The sequence below is a fragment of the Ambystoma mexicanum genome, chromosome 8, assembly GCF_040938575.1.
Source record: "Ambystoma mexicanum isolate Mex_15411 chromosome 8, UKY_AmexF1_1, whole genome shotgun sequence".
Classification (NCBI taxonomy): Eukaryota; Metazoa; Chordata; class Amphibia; order Caudata; family Ambystomatidae; genus Ambystoma; species Ambystoma mexicanum.
The window spans coordinates 1,241,169,749-1,241,197,487 of NC_090929.1; the positions used below are offsets into that span (position 1 = coordinate 1,241,169,749).

Below are 27,739 nucleotides of genomic sequence, written 5' to 3' on the forward strand. Positions count from 1 at the left end.
AAAATGTCAGGATGAAACCTAGAGATCTACTAATGCATGATGAAACCATGGTGTGTGTTATAAGATTAGGACATACAATATTAAGGGTGATATACAATCAATCACGAATGAACCTATCATGTCAAGCCTGTACCAAGCTAGAAAGAGTAATGATGTCGAAACAGATGAATGGAAGGAGTTAGTTAAGTTAATAATTCCCTTCTGCTGCAATATTTACTACAGCAGGTTGTATATAATAATAATTACAACCGGGATGTCACTCGAGTACTAAAATTCGAATATCCCACACTTGCTTCCCACAGTTATCCATTTGGTGGTTGGACCAGAAGAAGGGATTAACGGGATGTCAGTTGAAGCCAATCCCCTGAAATAATCCGAAAGAAGACAAACACAATTGTACATTTCAAATGAATGTGGTACAATAAACCCCTGAAGAATTTCCTAGCTATAAGTGTGAAAGTATGAAAGGAATGAAACATGTCGGGTATGGTATGAATGTGGTATGAAAGAAATAATGGGTGATATGAACACAGAGTAAAATGTTGTATGGACTGGGATGTGCTTCTCTATGAGAGAGGAGAGCAAACAACAGATCCTTATGGAGAAACTACTTTTATAAATTGTTAATTGATTGGAGTACCACACAATATTGAATGTGCACAGTTTAATTGAATACTATTGTGTAATGTCTGTTTTTTAGAAATTGTGTAAAAACACTTTAATACTGTAGCTGTGAAAAACATTTTTTACTTAAGATTTCCTATAAAAAATAAATAACTATTTTTTTTATATAAATTTGAGTGGTATATGAGAATTTAATGAATATTAATCATACACATAAAGGAAAACCCGAATGGTCCTGGGGAAGCAAGTGACCCTGTGAACATATTATATTGTCAAACAAGTGTTTTTGTAGAGGGCTGTTCACAAGAGGTCAATGTAAACATTACCTCTGGTCTCTCAGGAGTGTGTTGTGTGCATTAGGGTCTACATAGAGGCGGCTCAAGTTTAACCAAATCTCAATGGACCAATATCATGGAGCAACAGGTACAACAGCTGTTGGCAGCAGTATAGGCTCTCTCAACGGAAGTACAACAGCTCAAGCAAGAAAATATTATGTTAAGGCAACAATCAGGTCAAACTGCTCAAAACTCTGAGGTTCCTCCAGGGCCATTGCCTTCTGGTAAATTCGACAGAAATCCCCATTCAGTAAAAGAATTTCTAGAGTCATGTACTGTGCAATTTGCCTTTAAGGCTGCCTTTTTCCAACTGATAAGGTGGGTCACATGATCGCACAGATGACCGGAGCCGCCTTAGCTTGGGCAATTCCTTTAGTCACAAGCAACAATCCCATATTAGACTCATTCTCCGCTTTTTGTAATAGCGTAAAGAGCATGTTTGGCCGACAGGAAGTCACGATAGCTTCACAAGAACACTTGATGGATTTTAAGCAAGGCTCTCAAGACATCTTAACTTATATCACCAAATTTAAACAGTTGGCGGCAGACACCGCTTGGGCAGATGACGCTCTCATGACTATCTTTAGACGAGGATTAACAGAAGAATTAAAGGATGAAGTGTCAAGGGTCCCTCATCGTCATAACCTGTCTGAATATATCGCATTAGTTATGCAATTGGACTATATACTCCAGGAAAGACATAGGGAGAAAACGGTTATTTCCCACTACCAAACCATTGAGCACTTAATAACTGATGCAATTTGGAACCACGCTCTGACCTCTTTCCCCAGTAGAAAGATATCGAAGAAAGTCTCTTGGTTTATGTATGTACTGTGGTGCCAGTACACATACAGTCAAAGAATGTCCAATGGTCCTTTCCAAGAAGGTGGGAAACGCCAGTACACGGCCGTAAAGGGAACAACGGTGCAGGGTTCTAATTTAACTTCCAGTTCCCTATTAAATCCACGCATTCCTTTGCACTCTCTCTCTGATGAAAATACTAAGATTGTGTTAGGAATCTCTCTGGCCTGGAACAACATACGCCTAGAGAATGTTTGTGCCCTGATAGATAGCGGGCAGTGGGTAATTTCATTGATGACCTCTGGGCAAAGAATCATGGAATTCCTCGTAAAGCAAAGAAGATGGCTATCCCAGTGGAAAGCGTGGATGGAAGCCCTCTCACAACTGGCCCCATCGACAGCCATACTTGTTCACGAACCATGACAGTTGCAGCTCATCAGGAAACCTTGGAGTTGGACATCATGAAGACAGCCCACTATACAGTCATTCTGGGTTTACCTTGGTTAAGGGCCCACAACCCTTATATAAATTGGACAGCAGGAACTTTATTCTTAGGTTCAGAACAGTGTATACATAACTGTCTGAATGCAAGACTCCCTCCTTCACCTCGAGGAATGTCAGACCACGAAAATACTACAAATCAAAAGATTCTAAATGAAGTATCTGCACTTCCTTCTCATTACCAGGAATACCAGATGGTCTTCACTCAAACAGAATACTCAGAACTTCCTCCACACCGTCAGGACGATTGTGCGATCAACTTACTCCCAGATAGCCCTCTTCCTTTTGGCCGCATGTACATATTGTCCGCAAGAGAAAAAGAGGCTTTAAGAGAATACTTACATGCCCATTTGCAGAATGGTTTGATTACGCAATCCACGTCTCCAGCAGCAGCATCACTTTTCTTTATACGTAAAAAGAACACTACTGAATTACGCCCATGCATTGATTTCAGGGGCTTGAATAAGATTACTATACCAGACAAGTACCCGATGCCCCTGATACCGGACATATTGGAGGCGGTTCGAGGCGCCTGCATATATACAAAGCTAGACTTACATGGAGCTTATCATCTTATCCGAATGAAATCTGGAGATGAATGGAAGACAGCCTTTAGGACTCCCTTTGACCATTTCCAATGCAACGTCATGCCCTTTGGCCTAGCAAATGCACCAGCGGTATTCCAATGGTTTATGGATCACATCTTTGCGGATATAGCATTACATTACGTAATAATCTACCTTGATGACATTTTGATTTTTTCACCCTCATGGACTGATCACATTTCTCATGTGAAAGAAGTGTTAAGACGACTTTGAGATAATCATCTGTTCTGTAAATTGGAAAAATGTGAGTTTCATAAGAAGAGTGTCACCTATCTTGGTTATATTTTGTCCGAGCAAGGCATTTCTATGGATCCTGCTAAGGTAGATGCAATCACAGAATGGCCAGCACCCAGATCGATCAAGGAGATACAAAGATTTCTTGGATTTGCTAATTTTTACCGCAGATTCATCTCTAATTTTTCCTCTTTGACCCAACCATTAACACTTCTTCTAAAGAAGGGAACAACCTTTCGTTGGATGACAGAAACACAAGATGCCTTTGATAAGCTTAAGACGCTTTTTACAAAAGCACCCATTTTGACCATGCCAGATCAACAGCGCAGATTTATCATTGAATCAGATGCTTCTGACCGGGCATTGGGCGCAGTTCTTCTTCAACCAGACTCACAGAACTTCGGACGACCTGTGGCATATCTATCTAAAACCCTCTCTCCCGCGGAAATTAATTATACTGTTTTGGAAAAAGAACTGTTAGCCATTAAACAAGCCTTCAAGGAATGGCATCACCTACTCCTCGGAGCCCAATTTTCAATTGAAGTTAGAACCGACCATCATAACCTACGTTCTCTTCAATACGCCCAGACAAGTAACAGTAGACAAGCCATATGGGCTCATTTTTTCCCCCTTTCGGATAACATTTACATTCATTCCTGGTAAATCGAACCACAAAGCGGATGCCTTGTCCAAAAGAGATGTGAGAGCACGCTCACCTTTTCAGTCGGAACAAATCTTCCCCAAGGAAGTATTTGTGTTCGTGGTTCACCACTTTCTACAACACTTAGAGGCTAAGACTAAGGATTGGGAAACCTCACAGCCCGCATTAATCTCCCAGTATGGGCTGATCCGAGACAGAGGTCTATTATTCAAAGACACAACAGTGTTCATTCCTGAAGGCACTCTACGCCAGGAGGTATTGAGACTATGTCAAGATTCTAGAGCGGCAGGACATAGAGGAGTGACTAATACCATCAAATTAATACAGAGACATTTCTGGTGGCCCAATCTCCGCCAAGACGTCCAGGAGTACGCCTCCTCGTGTCCGACCTGCCTCCAGACCAAGACTCCTCGACAACATCCGGTAGGGCAATTGGTTCAAATGCCGATACCAACAATGCCCTGGCAGATATTTTCTACAGATTTTATAGTTGATTTACCAGTATCAGAAGGGTGTAATACCATAATGGTTACCATTGACACATTGACTAAGATGGCACACTTCATCCCTCTTCCTGCTATCCCCTCAGCAACCCTCATGGCAAGAGTTTTTCTGGATCTAATCTTTTCCCTCCCTGGCTTACTTGATACCATCATCTTGGATAGGGGTCCTCAATACACCTCAAAATACTGGAAACATCTTTGCGACATCCTGGGAGTTTCCAGAGCCTTAAACTCAGGCTACCATCCTCAAACCAACGGCCAGACGGAACGTCTTAATCAGACTTTAGAAGGCTATCTGAGATGTTACATATCAGGAACCCAAGACAACTGGAAAAGTCAATTACCTCTAGCTGAATTTGCTTATAACAACGCTGCACATTCATCTATCAGATCTAGTCCTTTTTATTGCACCTATGGGCTTCATCCTTCAGTGTTTCCCACTGCGTTCCCACGTTATACTCCTTGCCACATCTCGACAATATGGTGGATTCTATTCAACAGGGTGATAGGAAGGCCCAGGAAGCCCTACAAGAGGCTCAGGTCAGGTCTAAGAGACTGGCCGATCGTCATCGGTCTCCAGCCCCCTCAATCCACATAGGAGACAGGGTGTGGTTGGCAAGTAATACCTTCCCAGAAGACTGGTCCCTTCCAAACTGTCCCCAAGATTCTTTGGTCCATTTCCAGTAATAGCATTGAGGGGTACCGCTGCTTTTACATTCCAACTGCCTGAATACTGGAAGCGCATCCATCCTACCTTCCATGGTTCACAATTAAAGCCTGACGTCAGAAGCCGCTTTCATCCTTCTTAGGCTGGATTGCCTCCTCCAGTAATAACAGCCGCAGGACCTGAATATGAGGTATCGGCCATCTGCGATTCCAGATATCGGAGGGGGGTCCTTCAATTCCTTGTGGATTGGAAGGGTTATTCGCAGGCAGAGAGGTCCTGGGAGCCGGCCTCTGCGGTTCATGCTCCTCGCCTGATCCGCTCTTTCTACCGATGCCACCCGGGTAAACCAGGTTTTACCTCCCTTCAGAGGGGGCATACTGTTACGAGCGGTCGCGGCTATGGGCCGCGGACCTGGTCACTATGGCAATGGTTTGAGGCGTCCCTCCCCATTTGGTTTATCCTCACTCAAGATGGCGCTGATAGAGCGAGGCACCGCTCTAGGTATCCAGGCTGATTCCCATGTAGACACTCCTCCTTCCTTCCCAGAAGAAGTACTTCAGACTCTGTCTCCTGCATCACCGCGCGTTGCTACTGTTTATTGCAGCTACGCTGCGTAAGTTCGGACTTAGGTTTCCTTTTCACCAACTACATATATTACTAGCCTTACCTTCCTTGTAAACTTCTCTTGTTCATTTCAGGATCTCTCGCTTCCCTCTTGGATTCCCCTCAGAGGTTTCTTCCAACCAAATCAGTTTGCGCGATCGATGTGTTTGTTCTCGTGTAGGTTTTCTTTCTTGACGTGTCTCTCTGACTGTTTAGCGCGGTGTGATTCGGAAAGTAACTTCTTGCTCTTACAGCAGCCAACTAACGATCCGCTTGCCACAGAACTACAGTTCCCAGTTCGCCCCGCGAATTCCACAAAGAGCCTTCCGCAGCTTGTCAAGGAGTTCACCCCTTCTCACCTGAGTCCGATCTTTGCTGGATTTCTTGGGCGATGCCTTCTTGCGGACGGATCGGGTCTTGAATAAGGCTGCACGAATCTCTTCCGACTCCAGCGTGCGTTCAAAGTTCCGGGATGCAACGATCTAGGAATCCGGGAAATTAACAGAGTGCGCTACTCAGCACACGAGTCCAGGAATCAAGAAAGAAGGGAAAGGGACTAGGAATGGGGTTGGTTGGGATAGAACCAAGGATAACAATACTGCGAGCAACGGAGCACACGTCTGGTCGCTACTTCGCAATAGCATTGAGATGCGTGGAGCCGCGAGGGGCGTGGTCTATTAATAGAACACGGTACGTCCAACGTGTAGAGCGACGAAGGTGTTTCACACTAGACGGCCATGTTGGGAGTACCAGGGAGTGTAAGCCCCGTTGAGACAAGGACCAGGAAGTCCAAAAGGGCCGTGTTCTGTAGGTCATGACATCATGCCTCCTCCGAAGACCCGTTCCTCCGGGTTTGCCCCGGTGTATAAGGTGAAATCTTCTGAGCAGTCGAGGGGTCTTGAGATTACAAAGTGGTTCCCAGGTTCTTTCACTAGGAGGATATCCTTTCCATTCAACCAGGTATTGAAGCTGACCCCGTTTATACCTGGAGTCACATATTCGGGATACTTCATATTCCAATTGGTTGTCGACCAGCAGAGAAGGGGGTCGGCAGGATTTCAGGGAGGATTGGATGTAGGGTTTTACTAAGGATGTGTGAAATACTGGATGAATTTTCTTCCAGGAGTCTGGTAGTCTGAGCCGGTATGAGACTGGATTTATAATTTCCTTGATGGGAAATGGACCATAGTACCGAGGGGCCAAGTTGTTTGGCCGTAGATGTCGGGGTAGTAATTTCGAAGACAACCAGACTTGATCACCAATTGCATAAGAAGGGCCTGGTCTTCTTTTGGAATCTGTATGCCTCTTAGTCTGTGTTCTGGCCTTCTCTAAGTTTTCTTTGGCCTCCTGGTGTACCTTGATGAGGGTTTCGATCCAGGAGTCGACAGTAGGTACCGGTGTAGGATGAGGGAGAATAGAGGGTAGAACCGATGGATGGAAACCTTGGCTACAATAAAAGGGACTGGTCTTAAGTGCTGAATGATCGGAATTGTTGTAGGCGAATTCAGCCACGGGTATCAGGAGCGACCAGTCATCCTGTACCTTGGTGGCGAAACATCGAAGATACTGCTCCAGGGTCTGATTAGCACATTCTGTAGCCCCGTTGGTTTGGGGATGATAACCTGATGAGAGGGCGCGTTGGATTCCCAAAATGCGACAGAGATGTTTCCAGAATTGTGAGACGTATTGAGGTCCTCGATCAGAAATGATCTTGGAAGAAAGTCCACGCAGACGGAATATGTGTTCCAGGAAGATTCCAGCTAGTTCGGACGAGTATGGTAGCTTACACAGGGATGTAAAATGAGCCATATGAGTGACCAAGTCTATGGTAACCATGATGGTCGTGTATCCTCGGGAAGGTGGTAATTCCACAATGAAGTCCGTAGCAATGAATTCCCATGGCTTTGTTGGCAGTGTAGGTTGCAGTAGAAGACCCACCGGTCTCTTGTTATGTTTATTTTGACTACAGATAGTACAAGCTTTGATGTACTGCTGTACGTTGGTCTTCATTCCAGGCCACCAAAACTGTCTTTGTATGAGGCGGAGGGTGTTGGTTATGCCACAATGTCCGGAGTGAAGGGTATCATGACAGAGGTTTATTATTCTTTGTTGTAATTTCTGTGTAGGAATGAACAGTGCATTATCCTTGAATAAATATCCTTCCTTGACTCTTAGGTTCCATTGATTCTTCCTTGAAATATCCTTCCAGAGATCAGACGATTGGGTTTGCACTCGAATTTCTTCCAGGAGATTGACTGCTTGAGCTACAAAGATCGTGTGGGGAAACATCTTAGGATAGGCCCTATCTTCAGTAGCTACATAGTCAGGACGTCGAGATAAGGCGTCAGCAATCAGGTTTTGTGATCCGGAAACATGAGTGATGTGGAACTGGTACTGGGCAAAGAAGTAGGCCCAACGCGCCTGACGACTGTTCCTACACTCCAATGACTGTAGAATTTGAAGATTCCGATGGCCCGTGCGGATCTGAACTGGATATCTAGCACTCAGAAGTAGATGTCGCCATTCAGTGAAGGCTTGGCGGATGGCTAACAGTTCCTTTTCCAGGACGGAGTAGTGTGTCTCACTGGGAGTCAGGGTTCGTGAAAGGTAAGCAATGGGGTGTTCCAGTTTATCCTCAAATTCCTGCTTCAAGACCGCTCCTATGGCGTAGTTATAAGCATCCGTTTCCACTAGGAATGGTCGATTTATGTTGGGTTGGGCCAAGATGGGGGCTTGCGTGAACTCTGCCTTTAAACGTTGGAATGCCTTATCTTGCGGTGTAGACCAGATAAAGGGGGTGTCTTTCTTCAAGAGAGCAACGATCGGCTGAACGATCTCGGAAAAGGTGGATATGAACTTCCGGTAGAAGTTGGCAAGCCCCAGGAAGGATTGAACTTGTTTCACGGACGGAATCCACAAAGGGTTTTTGCCGACCCATCGTATTTGTCCACTATGCCGCCCGGCAACACACTTTCTTTTGTGGCAGAATCACGGGATAGAACTAATTGTTTGAGAGCGGCGTTTTCCGCCTTTAGATTCTGTACCTCGGTTGATAGCTCTTGCATGCCACGCATCAGGTCCTGGACGGCCGCTTCCATGTCCATATCGAGTTCGGTCGGGTGGCATCTCAAACTGTCAAGGAGTTCACCCCTTCTCACCTGAGTCCGATCTTTGCTATATTTCTTGGTCGATGCCTTCTTGCGGATGGATCGGGTCTTGAATAAGGCTGCACAAGTCTCTTCCAACTCCAGCGTGCGTTCAATGTTCCGGGATGAAACGATCCAGGAATCCGGGAAATTAACAGAGTGCACTACTCAGCACATGAGTCCAGGAATCAAGAAAGAAGGGAAAGGGACTAGGAATGGGGTTGGTTGGGATAGAACCAAGGATAACAATACCGTGAGCTATGGAGCACACGTCTGGTCGTTACTTCGCAATAGCATTGAGACGCGTGGAGCCACGGGGGCGTGGTTTATTAATAGAACACGCTACGTCCAACGTGTAGAGCGAGGAAGGTGTTTCACACTGGACGGCCATGTTGGGAGTACCAGGGAGTGTAAGCTCCGTTGAGACAAGGAGCAGGAAGTCCAAAAGGGGCGTGTTCTGTAGGTCATGACACAGCTGCCCAGAGAGAGCTGCAATTCCCGGGTTATATCTGTACGTTTAGAACAGACCCCTTCCCTTCTCATTCTCCTTTCTACCATCCTCTTACTTATCTCTCATTCTTCTGTCTTTTATCAAAGGCCACTCACTTAGCAGATGGAGCGGGTCTTCTCCTCCTTTCTTCTGTCTTCAAGGATCTTTAAGATGCCTACTGAGCTAAAGGCCCATCTCTCTTCTGTCAATTATTGCTCTAACTGTCGTGTCTCTTCTACAGCCTCCTGCCATCCCCAGAGTCAGCGCTCTCTGCGTCCTTCCACGCTCCATCTTCACTCCAGCTTCAATCTGGAGACCTGTAACAGCGCTCTCTAGCTACAAAGGGTTTTTTCCCCCACAAGGGTTTGCCTGGGTCTTTCTCTCTGTGCCTGTCATTCTAGGCATAGCGAGGGAGACTCAGGTAAGCTTTCCACTCACCTTATCGCACCGAAGAACAGGTCAGTGATTTTTATTTCGGTTGTATTCGGGTTGCAACTGTGTGGGCTCGATAGTTTCAAACGTGCTCCTAAACTATAATATTCGAAGAATTGTATTGGAAAATGATTACAGTTATAACACATGCAGACATCTTGTATGTCCTAAGGACACTTCCATTTTAATTACGAACAGTACAGACAGGTATAGTGTCCTTAGGACACCCCATTTTGGTTAATTACGGACAGGTGGACATCTTGTGTGTCCTAAGGACACCTCAATTTTAAGTACGGACAGTACGGACAGGTATAGTGCCCTTAGGACACCCCATTTTGGTTAATTGCAGACATCTTGCGTACTCTAAGGACACCCCCATTTTAATTACGAACAGTGTGGACAGGTATAGTGTCCTTAGGACACTCCCATTTTGGTTAATTGCGGACAGGCGGACATTTTGTGTGTTCTATGGAACGCCTCCATTTTAATTACAGACAGTACGAACAGTTATAGTGTCCTTAGGACACCCTCATTTTGGTTAGTTGCGGACAGGCGGACATCTTGTGTGTTCTAAGGACACCTCCATTTTAATTACTGACAGTACGAACAGTTATAGTGTCCTTAGGACACCCCCATTTTGGTTAATTGCGGACACCCCGAACAGCCGCGCTGTCCGCGGACACCCTAACTGCATTTAAAAAAAAAAATAAGACCCAGGCATAAACTAAGAACACACTTAAAATGTTATTATTGTTTAACAGTATAAAAATTAGGAAACAGAGGTGGAAGCAGAAACTGAAACAAATACAGGGGAATTAGGGGTTTGGACATTATGTATGGGAGGGGAGGAAGGGATGGAAGTCTCATCCTAAACTGTTTCTTGCTGGGGATGGTTTGGGGATAGTTGGCTGGGACATGGAGAGGGGGAACAGGTACATGTGGGACAGTGATATTTAATGTTTTCTTTAATGTGGTCCACAATACAGTCTTTGAAGTGTTGTAGTAATAAATCCATTTTCAGTTCCATTTGTTTGAGAGGATCTTCTATTATCTCTTGTGGTATATCAGTTTTATTGGTTGTCTGGTCTGTTAAAACAAATGTGTTAAGTACACAAAGTAATGGTTATTAATTGGTTTATATAGAGAAATATTTTGTCTACCATTATTATCACTCACTTCACTCATTTCATCTTTTGGGAAATTCTCTTCCAGCCATTCTGGTTCTGTGTAAAAAAAAATATTAGTTTTAGTGTACCTAATACAGAAAATCTATAAATATATGAAATAAATGTAGTGTACTTACTAGTTTCTTACAAACCTTTGGTGTTACTGTTGTGTATGTATGCTCTTGCTTCTTGCTGTGCAGTTTCTGTGAGGTAATTCTGTTGGAGGCATATTTATATTTTTTGGTATGTTCCATTATATTACAAACGCTGTTTCAGTGGATGGTTGGTGTCTTACATATACAGTTTCTACTTCTTATTTATTATTAAATGTAATGTATTTATGTGGTGCTTTTTGAACATGTTCTGTGTTTTATTGTATTATACAATAATGTAAAATACCCCCTGAGTTTTTGGATAGTGTTGATGGTGACTGCGTCCGTCCGCAGACATGGGCACGGTCCGTGGATATCAAATCACTAGCAGGGGGTTCAGTATGTTCTATGTTACATTTATATAAACTAAGGGAATACTAGTAAACACCTATCAAATTCATGCTATGTATATCTATATTCAGTGAAAAAACATTGTGAAAGGGGTATTATGGTTAGGTGGAGCTACCAAAAACCTGTGAAATTCAGTAAAAACACTTTGTTAAAGGGACATTATGGTTAAGTTTCGCTGCAAAAAACCTATGAAATTCAGTGAAAAAACTTTGCCAAAGGAACATTATGGTTAAGTTGCCCTACTAAAAACCTATGAAATTCAGTGAAAAAAACTTTGTTAAAGGGACGTTATGGTTCCAAGTAAAACTGAAAACCTCCTGAAATTCGCCAGTTATGGTAAACTAAGCAAACATAACTCACGCCACCACCGTGTACTGCTAAAACTAACACCCAGGACATCAAAGATGACATCACAAATGTCATTGATGACATCACTGATGACATCACATGTCCATTTACTTTTCATGAAAAGTCTGTACAAGGGATTCTTATGGTAATGTTGATAAAAAAAAGTGTGAAGCATTATTGGAATAAAAATTATGAGGTACGTAGTGCATTAAGTAATGCATTGATACAAATACCATTCTATTATCAGGTTCTTTCCAGTATACTAAGCTACTCATGTAGAAACATAGGCATTGTGTGCAACATACATGATAGAGGTGCAATATTATTAATCTTACCATGTTGAATAGTAAAATGATACATGCTTTCTTATTACAGTTTTGCCTATTGTGAAATATTTAATAACTAGCTAATAAAACCCACTTACTACATAATTGTATTATTGGAAACAAAACACAAATAGACAACAACACATACAAATATGAGCATATACAGGGTAAATGAAGTAAACAACAGTATTACCAGCCAATCTTCATAGCCTAACTGATTAACTTCATGCACAAGGTGCATATTCAAACTCATTTTCAGGCTGCCCTCTGCCACCTCCTCTCCCTCTCTCATCTCTGATTGCCTAACTGCCATTCAAGATTGGTGTGCCCCCAAATGATCTTTGTCTGAATGCTAGCAAGACGGAGATCTTCCTCATCGGCACACCTTCACCATCCTTTCCCCTCACTCTCTGGCCGGCCTCCCTTGGCCCTCCTCCCAACCCCACCTGTGGGGCTAAGAACCTCGGGGTCATCTTTGACTCCACTCTTTCCTTCTCTGCCCACATCTCTGAGGTCTCTAAAAAGTCAAACTTTCGACTGCACCTCCTCAGAGGTACTCTGCCTTTCCTCTCCTTCCCCCAGAATCTCATGGTATCTCAAGCTCTGGTTCTCTCTAGCTTGGACTATTCTAACAGCCCCTATCTAAATCTACCTGCCTCTACTCTCCGCCCTCTGCAACTAATCCACAACAGGACTGCAAGACTTGTCCTTGGCCTCAAGCCCTGGGATCACATCTGTCCAGCTCTGAAATCTCTCCACTGGCTCCCAGTGGATGCAAGGATTACATTCAAAACCCTCTGCAGTGTCCACAAGGCTTTCTGGGGCCTGGGTCCAAAATACCTTCAGCTATCCCTCCGCAAATACCTCCCCTCTCGAGCTCTTCGCTCCTCTACCTCCAACTCACTCAGGTTCAGTCGTTTTTCTAAGAAACAAGCTGGGGGTAGATCTCTGTCTTCGGCTGGGGCCTCCCTCTGGAACAGCCTCCCTGCCACTCTAAAACTTGAGGAGAACCATCTCCGGTTCCGGAAGCACCTCAAGACCTTCTTCTTTTCTTCTGCCTTCGCTCCCCCTCTCCCCTGCTGATCTGTTCTCTCTTGGCGTTGTGCACCTGGCCACCCTCTGTCTTTTGGGCCCAGGTACCTGCTCATCCTGCCACCCTCCCGCACAGCCTCTGGGCCACCCCTTGCAGTGGGGTCTGTATCTGTACCTATACAGCCCCCCCTTTTTCTTCCAGCACTTATCAGACCTACCCTGTCTGCTGCCTTAAACCTAGAACTTGCAAATTGCTGGCTGCATTACCACTGTTTGTTGCCTTTATTATTAATTTATATGTTATTTATCTGTTTCTCCTCTGCTTTGCACTTTCCACCTCTCCCCCCTTCCATGCACTTTCCCCCCCCCTCCCATGCACTTGCGCGTTCTCAATGTCACTGGGCCTAGTAAGATTGCTGTTTTGTTCTCCCCTGTTCCCCTTCCTTGCCTTGTCGCGCTCTGAAACACTTGTGTATGAGCGCGATAGAAATAAAATATCATTCAATCAATCAATATTATTAATCTTACCATGTTGAATTGGTACATGATACATGTTTTCTTATTACAGTTGTGCCTATTGTGAAATATTTAATAACTAGCTAATAAAACCCACTGACTACATAATTGTATTATTGGAAACAAAACACAAATAGACAACAACACATACAAATATGAGCATATACAGGGTAAATGAAGTAAACAACAGTATTACCAGCCAATCTTCATACCCTAACTGATTAATTTTATGCACAGAAATGAATGCTCTGCTTCAAAGCTACTATAATTATCATATATTATGACTGGACCCTAAGGAAAGTAGTGTGTATACAATGTATACAAATATGAGCATATCCAGGGAAAGTACAGTAATAAATTGCAGAACTATAACACAGTGTTCATAACATTACTGAACATCTTCATACATAGAAAGCATTGCTGTTTTCCAAGTCTGTGTTTTACCTATGTATATGATTCATATGCTGAGTGAACCCCAAGTGAATTACTGTAAGAACATATTTGAAGTATAAGTCTACAATATATAGTATTTTTTCAATGTTTAGTTACTGTTACTGGCCTAGATATGTCAGTAAAGGAAAAAAGAGGGAGCCAGCCATGTGATGTCATCAGTGATGTCATCAATGACATTTGTGATGTCATCTTTGATGTCCTGGGTGTTAGTTTTAGCAGTGCACCGTGGTGGCATGAGTTATGGTTGCTTAGCTTACCATAACTGGCGAATTTCAGTGGTTTTTCGGCCCCCAATTGACAAAATCCATTCAGACTTTACAAAAACATTTATATCTAGATCTAAAATCTATTTGCAAACTTTTGTGCAGATTCGTCAAATTGCACCACATTTATAAGCCTTTACAATATTTTGGGACCCCCCGTTTAATTGTGCCACCTCTTCACAGAATCCCACCAAACTTTGCAAAAACATCTATATCTAGATCTATAATATTTTTCCGACCTTTGCACCACATTTATAAGCCTTTACAATATTTTGGGACCACCTCTAATTTTGTCCCCTCTTGAAAAAATCCCACCAAACATCACAAACTCATTCAGAATCAGGTTGTGAATATAATTGCAAGATTTCATGCAGTTTCATTAAGTGGCACCAAAGTTTTAAGCCATCTAAGAATTGCCTTTCACCAACCCTGTAATGCAGAGGTGTCCGCGAATTTCACAGGACTGTTCGCGAACATCCGGACTGTTCGCTGACTTTTATGGCCAAAAACACACATTATTTTGCTTCTTGCACCCATATCCCATTCCATCCTCATCACCCCTTGCCTCCCCAAAGATTATTTGATAAGTTTGACAAGTGCAATGTTGTGTTTTTTAATATGTTTTTACCGTGATGTCCATGGACACTGGCCGCTGTCCGCGAATCCAAGATGGCGGGCGTTTCCAAAAATCTGATGCACTTCACGCTTTTCACCATCCAATCAGTGGGCACGTCCGATGTCTGTGGACACCAGGTTGCCTTCTAAACCAATCAGAGTCCTGTCCGTGGAGTGAACAGGGAAAGGTGTCCGCGGACCAGCCACAGATATCACTCATTTTTTTTAACTTTCATTTTGGTTGTTTAAAATAAACTACTGGACGGATTTACACCAAATTAACAAAAACACGCTTTCGGGACCAAGCCGCTGCTCCTGCCACAAATTTGGTGCCAATCCGTCCAGCGCTTTGAGCTGTAGACGTGAGCAAAGTTTTTTCCCATTATGTCTATGGAAAAAAAAAATATTTGGGAACCCCCCTACAACTTTGCCACGCCTTGACGAAACCTCATGAAACATGGCAATACAATTTTGAGTGGGCCATACACCTTTTCTGCAAGGTTTGGTGAGGATTCGTCGACGGGGAGCGAAGTTATAAGCCGCCCAAAAAGTGCTCTTCCTTTGAGTTGAGCAACTTAACCATAACTACATGGCCGCTAGCGCAGGCCGTGTAATACATATATATATATGTATAGGATAGCCCATTTCAGCCAAGTCACACATTCCACAACGCCACCTAGTAGCCATAGATGGAAGTTCACCTCCCTCTTAGACAAAGACAAAGACAATTTCCTGGAGAAAAGAGTTTGCATTAGGGCTAATTTGCATACCCACAATGCCTTGCTGTTGTGGCTCAGAACTGGAGGTGAAGTTCCAGCAAAGGCTACAAGGTGGCGTTGCACTGTGAAATGTATGACTGTGTGACTTGGCTCAAACAGACTTTCCTACTTTCATATTTCAGGTGAAAGGTTTTTTTTTCAAAGCATTTTAAACACACTATAACTTTCTTAGTTTGATATATATATATATATATATATACAACTTTATTAAATGGACGTTATGGTTAAGATGCACTAATAAAAACCTATGAAATTCAGTGAGAAAACTTAGTTAAAGGGGCTTAAGTTGCACTAATAAAAACCAACCTACCAAATTCAGGAAAATAATGTTGTTAAAGGGATGTTATGGTTGCAAGTAAAATTGAAAAATGCAACAAATGTGCCAGTTATTGTAAGCTATGCAACCATAACTCGCACCACCACCATGCACTGCTAACACTAACACCCAGGATATCATTGATGATGTCACACATGACATCACTGATGGCATCACATATTAGGGTGGTTGTTTTTGTTCAGTGACAGTATTCATTTTAAGCCAAGGACCACATGCAGTTTATACAACAGTGAAACAATGATACACATACTATAAAGGTACTGTGCATGTAGATCTTGACCTTGTGCTATATTCTGAAGTTCTTTTCCTTAGGGTTTACCCTGAGGTCATAATGCACATACATAGAACAAGAAGCAGGTCCCACGCATATAATACACATCTCAAGAATGTGATATGCTTCGGCTTATTATTGTCCTAAACATACCATCTTAAAAATAGTTTAGTTCTATGATCCATAGTGCATTAATTATTTCTCTTTATTTAATATTTGATTGCTGTATTCACAAAAAAAACTTCACTACAAAATGTGTGGGTAAACGGCTTTAGTAGATCAATAAAGACAATTAATTTTTCTGGGATTTCCCTTTAGATTCCTGTGCTACTCGATTTGACGAGCGATATATACACTTCTGCCACTATGGCCTGACATTTCCTATGTCTGTCAATTAATTGACTTTATTGATCTACTAGAGCCGTTTACCCACACGGCCCTCCATTAGGAGTTTTCCTTACTTCTCGTTTGCTTTTGGTGCACGCCTTGAAGACGACCTGTGTGTCGAAACACGTGTCGGCTGTTCAGAATTAAATATCAAACTACTTTTGCTTTGTTTCACTGTAATGGTGTTAAGCGCACGACAACCCCCCTCTCCTTTTCTAAGCATTCTATTTCAATTCCAACCAGGGTGGATTGGTTGGCAGGAGTTGAAGTGCTGCTTGCACATCTTTTGAATTACTTCTTGATTACAATATACTAGTGATAACTAGCGCACAGATACTCAGTTTCGAATCCACACTTGTTCACTGTAGTTTATTACAAGGCTACTGATCACCTTTGATATGTTGTAAATTAGACTGTAAGTGGAAGCCCTTATACCAACGTTTCATTTGCATTGTTATGCAGTATTAATATCATATGTGATGTTATGTTATATTTATTACTAAAACGCACGTACGCCCAAGGGCATCATGGTGCTAAGTGGAGCGAAAGGGGCAGCAAAGTGTGATGGAGCCTAGAACAAATAGGTCTTCAGAGCTCCAAGAAAGATCAAATGATCATCGACCGCTAGAAGAGACAGTGGAAGGCTATTCCAGGCTTTTGCAGCAGTCACCGAGAATGCGTGTCCGCCAATACGAGAGAGTCTGACACAGGGGACAGAGGCCAGGAGGGCAGACTGAGAATGCAGATGATCAGACGGAACATAGCGGGGAACTTAGCCTAGCCTGACAGTATTCTGCACCCTGCTTATAAAAAGTATGGTGCACAGCACACATTGGGCCTCATTACGACCCTGGCAGTAGGGGGTTAACAGGGCCGGTAGAGCTGCCGGCCCTGTTAACCCCCTACCAACTCATTTTAAGGTCTGCTCGCGGGACCCGCTAAGGACGCCTGGTAAACCAGGCGCCCTAAGCGGGTCCCGCGAGCAGACCAGGAAGCTAACAACGGACCCGTCATGAATGGGCCCGTTGTTAGCGTCATCCCCATTCCCATTGAGCCCTATGGGGGGTTGAAATGGGAATGGGGATGTACCGGGTCCGGGTTCGTTGAATGGGGAAATATTGGGCCCTTCAAGGTCAGAATGGCCCGGTATTTCCCCATTCAGGGAACCCGGACCCGGAATGGGGGTAGCCATGCCGCAAAAAGCGGCATGGTTACCCTGCAGGGTCGTAATGAGGCCCATTGACTTAAAAAGAATCCTCTTCTCAATGGGAAGCCAATGCAGTTGCTTATGAAGTGGAGTCACATGGGTTCGGAGAGGGGGACAAAGCAATGACCGGGCAACAGTATTTTGAAGCAGCTGGAGGCAGTTAGTAAGATAGCAAGGTTGACCCAGGTAGAGGGAGTTACAGTAATCAGTGGTGCTCAACACCAACGCGGCCACCACAGGAGCGTGGTATTTGATCGGAACAAAAGGAAGTACTTTGCATAGTATATGCAGTTTGAAATGTCCAGACTTGCATACAGCACCCACTTGGGGTGCCATGGATAAGGAGGATGACAGTGTAACCCCCAGATTTTTGACTGGGGCAGAAGGCGTAGGACAAGGGTCCAGCAAAGCCGGCAAAAACTCAATGGTCCAAAAGGAAAGAGGATTAGAGGTGCCTACACCCAGCACCTCAGCCTTGGAACTGTTGAGTTTCAGCCAGTTTGCTGCCCAGATCTTCTAAACAACTCCATAGCCAAATAGCAGTATCGGCACTAGGTAGGTCCAAATGAGCCTAAATCTGTGTATCATTGGCGTAGGAGTAATATCTAAACCCCTGAGACAGAATAAGAAACAGAAGTGGGCGAATATACATATTTAATAAGATGGGAGACAGTGCAGATCCCTGAGGGACATCGCATAAGAGCTGCCCAGATAAAGAACAGAAAGGGGGCAGAGATACTGACTGTGACCGATCTGATAGGAAGGCGTGGAACCAGTCAAGGGGCCTCATTACAAGGGTGGTGCTCCCGTAATGAAGGGTGCCGGTACGGGACCGGCACCCTTCATTACGGGAGCGCCGATTACGAGGTTCCCTTTGCGGGACCCTGTAAGGACGCCTGGTAAAACCAGGCGTCCTTTCCGGGTCCTGCGAGAGGAAGAGGGAGGTAATAACAGGCCAGTTGTAATGTGCCCGTTATTACCTCCCTCCCCATTCCCATTTGAGCCCCATAGGGGCTCAAATGGGAATGGGGAATGGTTCCTGCAAGGAGGAATTAACGGGTCCTCCTATGTCGGAATGACCCGGTAAGTCCCCATTGGTAATTTGCCTTTTTAATTAGTGAAGTGGTTTATCAATGTAAACCTTGCACAATATATAGAATATATAAAACAGTATTTAAAGAAAGAATAACACAAGCGTTCTTACAATTTGTGCGTACATAAATATCACATCAAGACATCTCAAAATTGATATATAATAATATAGAGGATAACAAGTAATTCAGTGATTCTACTAGATTGAATTCATTGTTATAAATCATTAAAAAGTTATAACCCTTCTAAAACGATCTTATTCATTCGTAATAGAAATATGATTACTGCAATTGTTAGTAGAACTTCATTACCACTGCACAAACGTTGCCAACATTTGTGGTAAGAGCTAATCATCGATCGTCATGTACAAACTTTCCAAACGTAAAAAAGATTGTGCAACAGTGAGGATTGTATCAACAGATGATATTAACATTCAATGGTATCTGACTGCATGGAAAACAAACAGTTAATATCTGTTGCAACAGTTTAATAGCGTAGATTAATGATCTCACCCGTGGGGATGAGATTCAACGTAAAATAGAGAAATTGCCATCTCCAGTGGGCGTTTGGGAATTTCAGTAAGTAATGTGGATGTACTCCCAAAGTTTTTTCTGTTGTTGAAAAACTTCTGTACAACTTATGCCTTTTGCTGATTTCAGTCGTATAGCACACTTTGAAGAAGAGTTTTCTTTTAAAGCTTCTGTACAATTGTTAACCAGGGTTTCGGCAGACGTGTGAATACTCTATAATATAGCTTGGCTTTTATGTGAATCATTTAAAATTTGCCCTGGTTTCCCCTTGTGCATAATATTTTGAAAATCACTCAAAAAAAGACTGTGCGTGGGATTGACAATTGGGGCCCGATTCATGGAATTGTCTGCATGGAAAACAGGGACTTTGTGCATCAAACCGTGCTTGAAATCCCTTTTGTTGATTCATGGAATCAAATGCGCTGGACTGTTCCAGGACTTGCGTGGTGTTCGCGTAGGCTCGACATGTCTCTGCAAGCCGTTGAGCGCCTTGCGCGAGACACCACACAGAGGGTGGGCGTGGCTTGCACAGAGGGCTGGGAATGGGGTGGAACACAAAAAATGGGGAAGAACATGCGATAAAGTTGGCATTCCAATTTCGCCAAACGACACGTATTCATGGATCCGCCCACGCAGCCTTCGGCATAGAAATGGTGATGCAAATCCTTCGATCTCTACGCAACCCAAAGGCAGGCATAAAGAAATAGGAATTGCAGTGCAGAGGTCAGTCTGCATTTCAGATTTAGGGTTAGGTGTACACAACCAGGTTTCCGATCTAATTTAGGGGTGCGCGTACATAGTGTAGCGGGTGCAGGAACAGTTTAAGGGGGTTCACATGCAGATTTTCCAAGATGCAGGCCTACTTGCGGGGGGCCCCATGCACTGTTTAAAAGGTGTGTGCATTTGCAACCAGGGAGCATGCAAAGGTAGCTGATCTGGCTGTTTATGCTCTGCATGGGGGCGCGTCGGGGGTGTTCCGGGCATGACCTGTGAATATGGTTACTTTGCACAGCACATTCCATGAATATGCAGTGCATGCATTTTTGATTCTGCACGCAGGCTCACGCAGTGTCATTCTTGGCGTGCTGCAATTACGGTAAAAATTCACACTTTTCCATGAATCAGGCCCTTAGTTTGTAAAATGACATTTTCCACTTTAACCTCTCTTCTATTGAAACTAAGCTGAGTTCGTAACAGATAGCTGTGATAGGCATGCAGCTATGCACTGACAATGTTTTTTCCAAATAGCACTTTCAATTTTACTTTATTAATCCGTTTCATTTGAGAGATGAATGAAGCTACTTTCTCCTGCATTCTTAGCAATATTGTCTTTTTGCTAGGAGTTGCATCAAAATTAAATCCTAGATATTTTAATTGTGTTACAGGTTGCAGTGAATTGGGACCAATTTTCCAATAGAAGCCATACAGTCTTTTGGTTGTTTTGGAAAATATGATCATTTTGGTTTTGTTGGAATTAATCATGAAGTCGCTATCAGCTAAATATTGCTGAATGGCATTGATCAGATGTTGAATACACATCTGAGTCTGGTCCAGAACGATTACATCACCTGCATAAGCAAACCAATATAACTTTAGGGCATTCACACCCGTGGTGCTGTAAAGAAGGAGCTCGCCAAGAAATCACCCATATCTGATATGCATAGATTGAACAGGCAGGGAGTCAGAACGCATGCCTACCGCAGACCTATAGAAGTGGAAAACTCTTGAGATAGGGCACCTTGTTGGTTCAACCTTATTTTTAACTGAGTATCTGAGTGAAGGTATACACGAATGCTTTGGAGGTCACCTGAATTCTGCCATTTGTTTAATTTATTCCATTACATTGATCTGTTTTTTGTGTCAAATGATAGGCTCTTTGCTGGATTGCATCCATAATAAAACTGTTTAAGTTGGTACCCACTCCCCTTCTAAAACATGTTTGATATTTTCCTAAATGGCTTGTTAATGTAACTCATTAGTCTAATGCCTGTAAAATTATGAAGGCAGATATCTTGTTGTCAGCATCCAAGAGTGCTATAGGGCGGTAGTCTGTGGGATTTTGTAGATCTCCTCTTTTGTAAATGGGTATAATGAATGAGAGTTTCCAAAATGTTGGAGTTGTACCTGTGGCAATATTGTTTTTAAATAACACAAACAGTGTTGCTGCCCATAAATCTGGAGCATTCTTAAGAGCGTAGTTATTCAAACAATTAGGACGAGGGTCTCTAGAATATGATGCCTTTCTGATGGAATAGCCTACATACTCCAGGTCAAAATCTAGTGACCCATTTTCTACTGTAAGTAGTGTGTTAGTTTTTTGTTTTTGGTGCCTGTACAACTTGGAATAATATAGGCCCCATTGTTCTTCTGAGATCGGATTGCATTGTAAATCACCCTAGATGTGGTTTGTCCTATTATAAAACTCCAGAAATTACAAGAGTGCTTACTTGTAATGGCTTGTAGCATGGCTTCCCCGTCTTTCTGTAAGAGAAACTGACAATAATCTTTGTGCCAATTTTTGTATTGCTAGCGTAAGAGAGGGGATTTTTTGATCTTATCAGAAAGGGAATTCATGTTTTTTATCCGTCTCAAACCGGTCCGTAACTCACGTTTCTTACTGTGAACTAGGGTGTCATATTAGTGGGCTCTGGCATCTACTGTTTCTTGACATGATCGGGTTTTGAATACTGTGGTTTTGAATAAAAGTGATACAGTTATCTGAAACCAATTTCTTCATTTGTTTTCTTCCAAAGTTGTGTTGTTAAAAACACAACTGGTTTGCCTGTTAAAAGCAACTGGATTACTTATACTCCAGCTAACCCCATTCCTATTCGGAGATAATATTGTAGTAGTTAATTTGGGATTCAGTTTACTCAGGATCTTCAACTTCGCATCCAAGAAATCCTGATCACTCAACTCTGTTTCTTGAACTGAAAAGTTGCTACAAATACATAATGGGGCTAGAAATGTATAGTCAATGCACAAACCCAGTTTATCATTGCACTAGGTATTTCTATGTGGTACGTCACAGTGAACATTTCGATTAGTCATGTGTAAGTCCCAGATTTGAAGCAATTCTTGTATTTGTCAAATAATAACATTCATGTATAGTTCAGATTTACAATCAGAATTAAAGCCACCTGCAATTATAATATCCCAATTATCAAGATCCTTTATAAACATTTCAAAGATTGATACAATAGCTTCTTCCTATTGACACAAAAGTTTTTATCTGTACAGTCATACATGTGCAGTGAAAGCATTATTGAAATCATGTGCATACCAGCCCACACCATGAGCGCAACATGACCAACAAATATACAGCTGGAATAATGCCCCCACAATACCACAAATTTGGACAGTCAGTAGACTTTACTCACACTGCACCACTGCTTCACAACCCATCTCTTTAAATGTTAGGGAGACCATGTTGCTCCTGAGCGCAATTTGATGGCGGGAACCTGGTACTTTTGCACTCAGACGAAGCCCGGTCCCTGCTGCTAAATTTTTGTCATTTGCACTACGTGATGCAAATGTAAAGGGCAGAGGGCAGCATACCAGCATGTACCCTGCCTTTTGCCCTTCACATTTGCACTCTACAGTGCACAGTGAGTAAAGGCTGCCTGGCACACATGGTAAGCAGTGTTCCCAACTGGTAAGCTGGTCTTCCTCCAACTGACCCAGCATACTGAGCTTGCTGGTTGCCTGCACAACCATCAATCTAGAGTCTGAGCATCCAGAGGCACTGAAACAGCTCTCCTGAACACCCGTGAAGAATTGCTCGCATCTATTGATTCCAACTCACCTGCTTTTCTCATTCTGCTCGATCTCGCCTCTGCTTTTGACACGGTGAACCACTCCATCCTCATAAAATGGCTCCATGATACCGTTGGTATCTTGGCGCGGGTACTGGACTGGCTGACCTCCTTCCTCACTGACTGTCCCTCCCAGTTTATCCTGGGTTCTATCTCATCACCCATCTCTATGTACACATGTGGCGTTCCCCAGGGCTCTAGCCTCTTGCCCAGGCTCTTTAACATCTATCTCGCTCCTCTTGCTCACCTTATCTCCACTTTTTCACCACACTTCCAGTGTTATGCAGACGACACCCAACTTCTTCAAACTACCCTCTGCATCTCTTCTAGCCTCCTCATTCCTGACTGCCTGTCCGCTATCCAGTCTTGGTGTACCGCCAATAACCTCTGTCTCAATGCCAGCAATACAGATTCTTCCTATCAGGACTCCTGTTCCCTCTTTCCTCCCTCCACTCTGGCCACACTCAATGGGCTCTCCCCCTCTCTGTCCTCTGAGACCAGAAACCTGGGAGTTATCTTCAAGTCCTATCTCACACCTTGGACATTGCCAAGAAAGCCAATTTCCAACGGTTTGTCCTTAGGGGCATTCTCCCTTTCCTCACCTTCCCCCAGAAGCTCAATGTTATCAGAGCTCTGGTACTCTCCCGGCTAGACTACTGCAAAAGTCTCTTCCTTAATCTACCTTCTTCTCTCTGCCCACTGCAGCTAATCCAGAATAGGGCTGCAAGACTTATCCTTGGCCTTAAACCCAGGGACTGTATCTCTCCATCCCTAAAATCTCTCCACTGTTTGCTGCAAGCATCACATTTAGAGGCCTCTGCATCAACCATAATGCTGGCTGGGGCCAGGGACCATGCTACCTGCAACTTGGTCACCCAAAATACTCTCCTTCCAGATTCCTCCGATCCTCCGGCTCCAACTCTCTGCTTGTCAAGCGCTTCTCTAAGCAGAGAGCGGGTGGATTTTCTGTCTCCTCAGCTGGCTCCCTCCTCTGGAACAGCCTCCTCGTTTCACTCCATCTTGATCCGGATCGCAAGAAGTTTGGCAAACACCTCAAAACTTTCCTCTTTTCCTCCTCCTTCCCTCTCTCCTTCCTGTGCCAAACCCCACAGTAGCTGTTGATTAGTGGCCTGGCCCTTAGGTGTCCTTCTGGGTTCTGGCCTTCTGTCCGATTGCCCGCAGCATCCACCCTCCCCATGCGCTTGCCTTCGGGCACCTATTGGCCTGTTGCCTCAGAAATCTGCACTTATTGATGGGCTGGTAACCCCTTTTCCATCTTGTGGTCACTGCCTGGCACTTACTTGTTGCCTTCGGAACTGACTCTTGCACTTATCTGTTGCCTTGCAACTATCCCCCTGGCACTTCATCCCTTTGTGGATCCTCTAGCACTTACCTCCTACCTCTGTCTCTTCTCGCTTCCTGCACTTGCACAATCCAAAGGTTTGCAAGGCCTTGTAGGACCGCTTTCTGTATTTTGCATTTTGCAATGTCTTGCTTTTCCCCTGGTAACTTCGCTTTGCCCCCTGGGCACTTTGAAACACAATTTTCTTGATGTATTAGCGCCTTACAAATGCCCAAAAATACATTAATAAAATGAAACCCTCCCTGACATGCAAGCATGTCAGGGAGGTTTTAATTGCAATTGTACATGCTCACTGGAATATACAGTGGACCCCATAGGGATCTCCAGTATTTCCGCCAGCGTGAAAATCCATACTGGCGCAGATGCTGGCGCATTTGTATGCAGGAGAGGAAGGGAGTGGCGGAAACGTAGATTACATTCCGCCCTCCTCGTCATTTTAAAATCAGCTGTGGAGTGAATGCAAGGCGTTAAAGCCTTACTCAAGGCTTTTACCCCTTACATTCATGTTACGGCTCCACATGAGCCCCATGGTAGCTCACATGCATGCTTTAGTTAACGTGAGTCGTGCAAAGTGGTGGCATAGGGTGAGTTGAGGTTTAATTTATAGTGTGATGGACTATGTATCAGGGAAACACTTTATTTAGACTGAGTGTTTGCTCCCTAACATTGGCTTGTCCAACTTTTCTACACTTTTTTTATGTTTAGACTGAGAGTTTGTAGCTTAATGTTGGCATTCCCAACATTAGCAGACTTCACCTTTTTATATAGACAGCTTTTTATGTATAGACAAACGTGTTGCCCCTGACCAAGTAGAAATGAAGGGCATTGCCATAAGCCAAGTGACACTAATGAAGAAGTTGAAGGGCAAAAGTGGTACAGATCTGCTTATATGAGATGTCAATTTGGGGAAACTTGGAGCAAGTATTGCCATAAGCCAAGAGACAGTATTGAAGAAGTTGAAAGGCTCAAGTTGAACAAATCTCCTCATATGAATTCAATTTGGGGAAAATTGGAACAAGCATTGCCAAAAGCCAAGAGATACTAAGAAAGAAGTTGACAGACAGAACTTGAACAAACACCCATATCGGATGTCAATATGGGGGAAGTTGGAACAAGTAATATCTGAAGTTAATGAGGATATAAACAGTGAAGAAGTGCAACTGTGTTATACATGAAAGGAAAGTGCACATTGTAGAAAGACCTGGTGATAGATACACCACAGGCAGTGAACCCTTTTTGGAAAGTGATACCTGGTAGGAGAGTACACCACAGGATCTGCAAGAGCCAAACAGGGGGATTCTTGGCAGGGGGGTATACCAGGAAATCATTGTGGAGCTGTTGTGTGAAAGAGAAACGTTGACATTTCAAGCAGTTGTTGAAATTACAAATTTTCCTTTCTTGTAAGGTGGAACAGAATTCCTTTTTGCTATACTGCAAACAGTGTAGTGGAAATGACATTTGATTTGCCATCCTGAAGAACACATTATGTAAAATAAATATTTAAATTAACTTCAACCCAACATTGTTGGAACAGAAAATCTTTAACAGTCTTCCTGAAACAGTTCATGGGAAGGGAACCAACCCCTGGATAAAAGGACTATTTTGTTGGAATTACACATTTGGATTTGCAAACACCTTTGTTGAATTGGAAACAGATACATGTACCTTGCACCTTTTGATTTTGTATGTTGGTTTGGGGGTCAGATATATTTTGGACACAAGGTCAATTTTAGTTTCATAGGCACTGACACTCTCAGTAGGATAGGGACAGATAGGCCGTTGTCCAAACCCTTTTTTCCTTTTAATAAAAATGACTAATGTTGAGTTACAACTTTGTGTCTGCCTCTTATTTCTGACCCCTCACAATCCCCTCAGATCTCCTTAAAAACAAATACTAAAATCCTTCTGGATAGCACTGTCAGCAGAAAGGGGTGAATGGCTCTGCATTTCTTGGAAACATCAAAAACTAGCAAAACTCTATTACAACATAAAAGATCCAAATATAGTTAATACTGAATGACCCCCCCCACCAAAACAATACATGGGTGTAGGAGTTAAATATTAAGGAGGGAAGGTGTAGTATTAAAGGGATCCCCTGATGACGACCTAAAGGGGGGTAAGTAAAGGAGCAAAAAAAGATCCACATTCAGAAAAACAGGGCTGATCAAAATAATGATCTGGTGGATTTTCAAAGGACAGCAAGGAGAGAGCAGTAAATCATTGTGCTGTATGGCTTGGTAATGCACATAGTGAACGTTGAGTGTCCATAGAACTTGATGCAAATTAGGTAAAACACATGTCACAGGAAATGTAAAGTAAATACAGGGTACTTCTAACTCACTTCATTTGATACAAATTATTTGTTCCTCTGTGGTCAATGTCATGGCAGAAAGCAGCTGCGACCATTGCAAAAGCATCCAGATCAGAATAATATTTCTTCAATTTACCAGTCTACAGAAGAAAGCAAAAATGTAAATACATGCTAAAGTCAATGGCCTGGATTCATTTAATATTGATAAAATAGAGAATCAAATAAATGTACTTTCCATTAGTAATGCAAACATTGTCTGTCCTACGTTGAACCCGTGCCGCCAGTTGTGATATGTAATGTCACGGTATCCTTTCCTGACTGTATACATCCATCTTGTAAGCACCTGTGATAAATTAAGTACATTTTAAAGTCAATAATGTTTTTGTAGATAACTGATAAATATATCACTCTAATGTATCTATTCTCACTAAAACAAAATACATGATTTATCACACTAATGTAAATAATTTAACATACTTTACATAAAAACTTGATTATAAATAAAAATGAAGATATACACGCAGGACAAATGCTACAGCTGACCAAACGCATACACATGCAATTATATAGTTCCAGCTAACCTGCTAAATATGATAAAAAGTGACACTTCCCTCTTCCTGGCCATACACCAGCAAAGCCCTGGCAAGGGTCTAACTAACAAATCTAGTGGCAACATGATGTGATAATAAAACTGCCAAGGGCATCCGTCGGTCACTACAGTGTGCCCAAATATGAATTGATAGAGAGAGGGAAGCTTGCATTTATACGTCCCAGCCTACACTAGATGGTTGGTACTCACCTCTTTGGTCATGAGTAAAAACAT

General features: G+C 43.1%; 1 protein-coding gene across 1 annotated transcript in view; it reads right to left on the reverse strand.

The window, feature by feature from the left end:
- Positions 1-27,739, reverse strand: part of PDE6C (phosphodiesterase 6C) — a 674,049-nt gene that overhangs the window by 289,816 nt on the left and 356,494 nt on the right. The window contains exons 13-14 of the mRNA XM_069611351.1: positions 27,152-27,259; positions 26,947-27,056 (exon numbers count right to left, since the gene is read on the reverse strand). Coding sequence (XP_069467452.1) covers positions 26,947-27,056; positions 27,152-27,259 — 218 coding nt within the window. The remainder of the gene's footprint in view (positions 1-26,946; positions 27,057-27,151; positions 27,260-27,739) is intronic.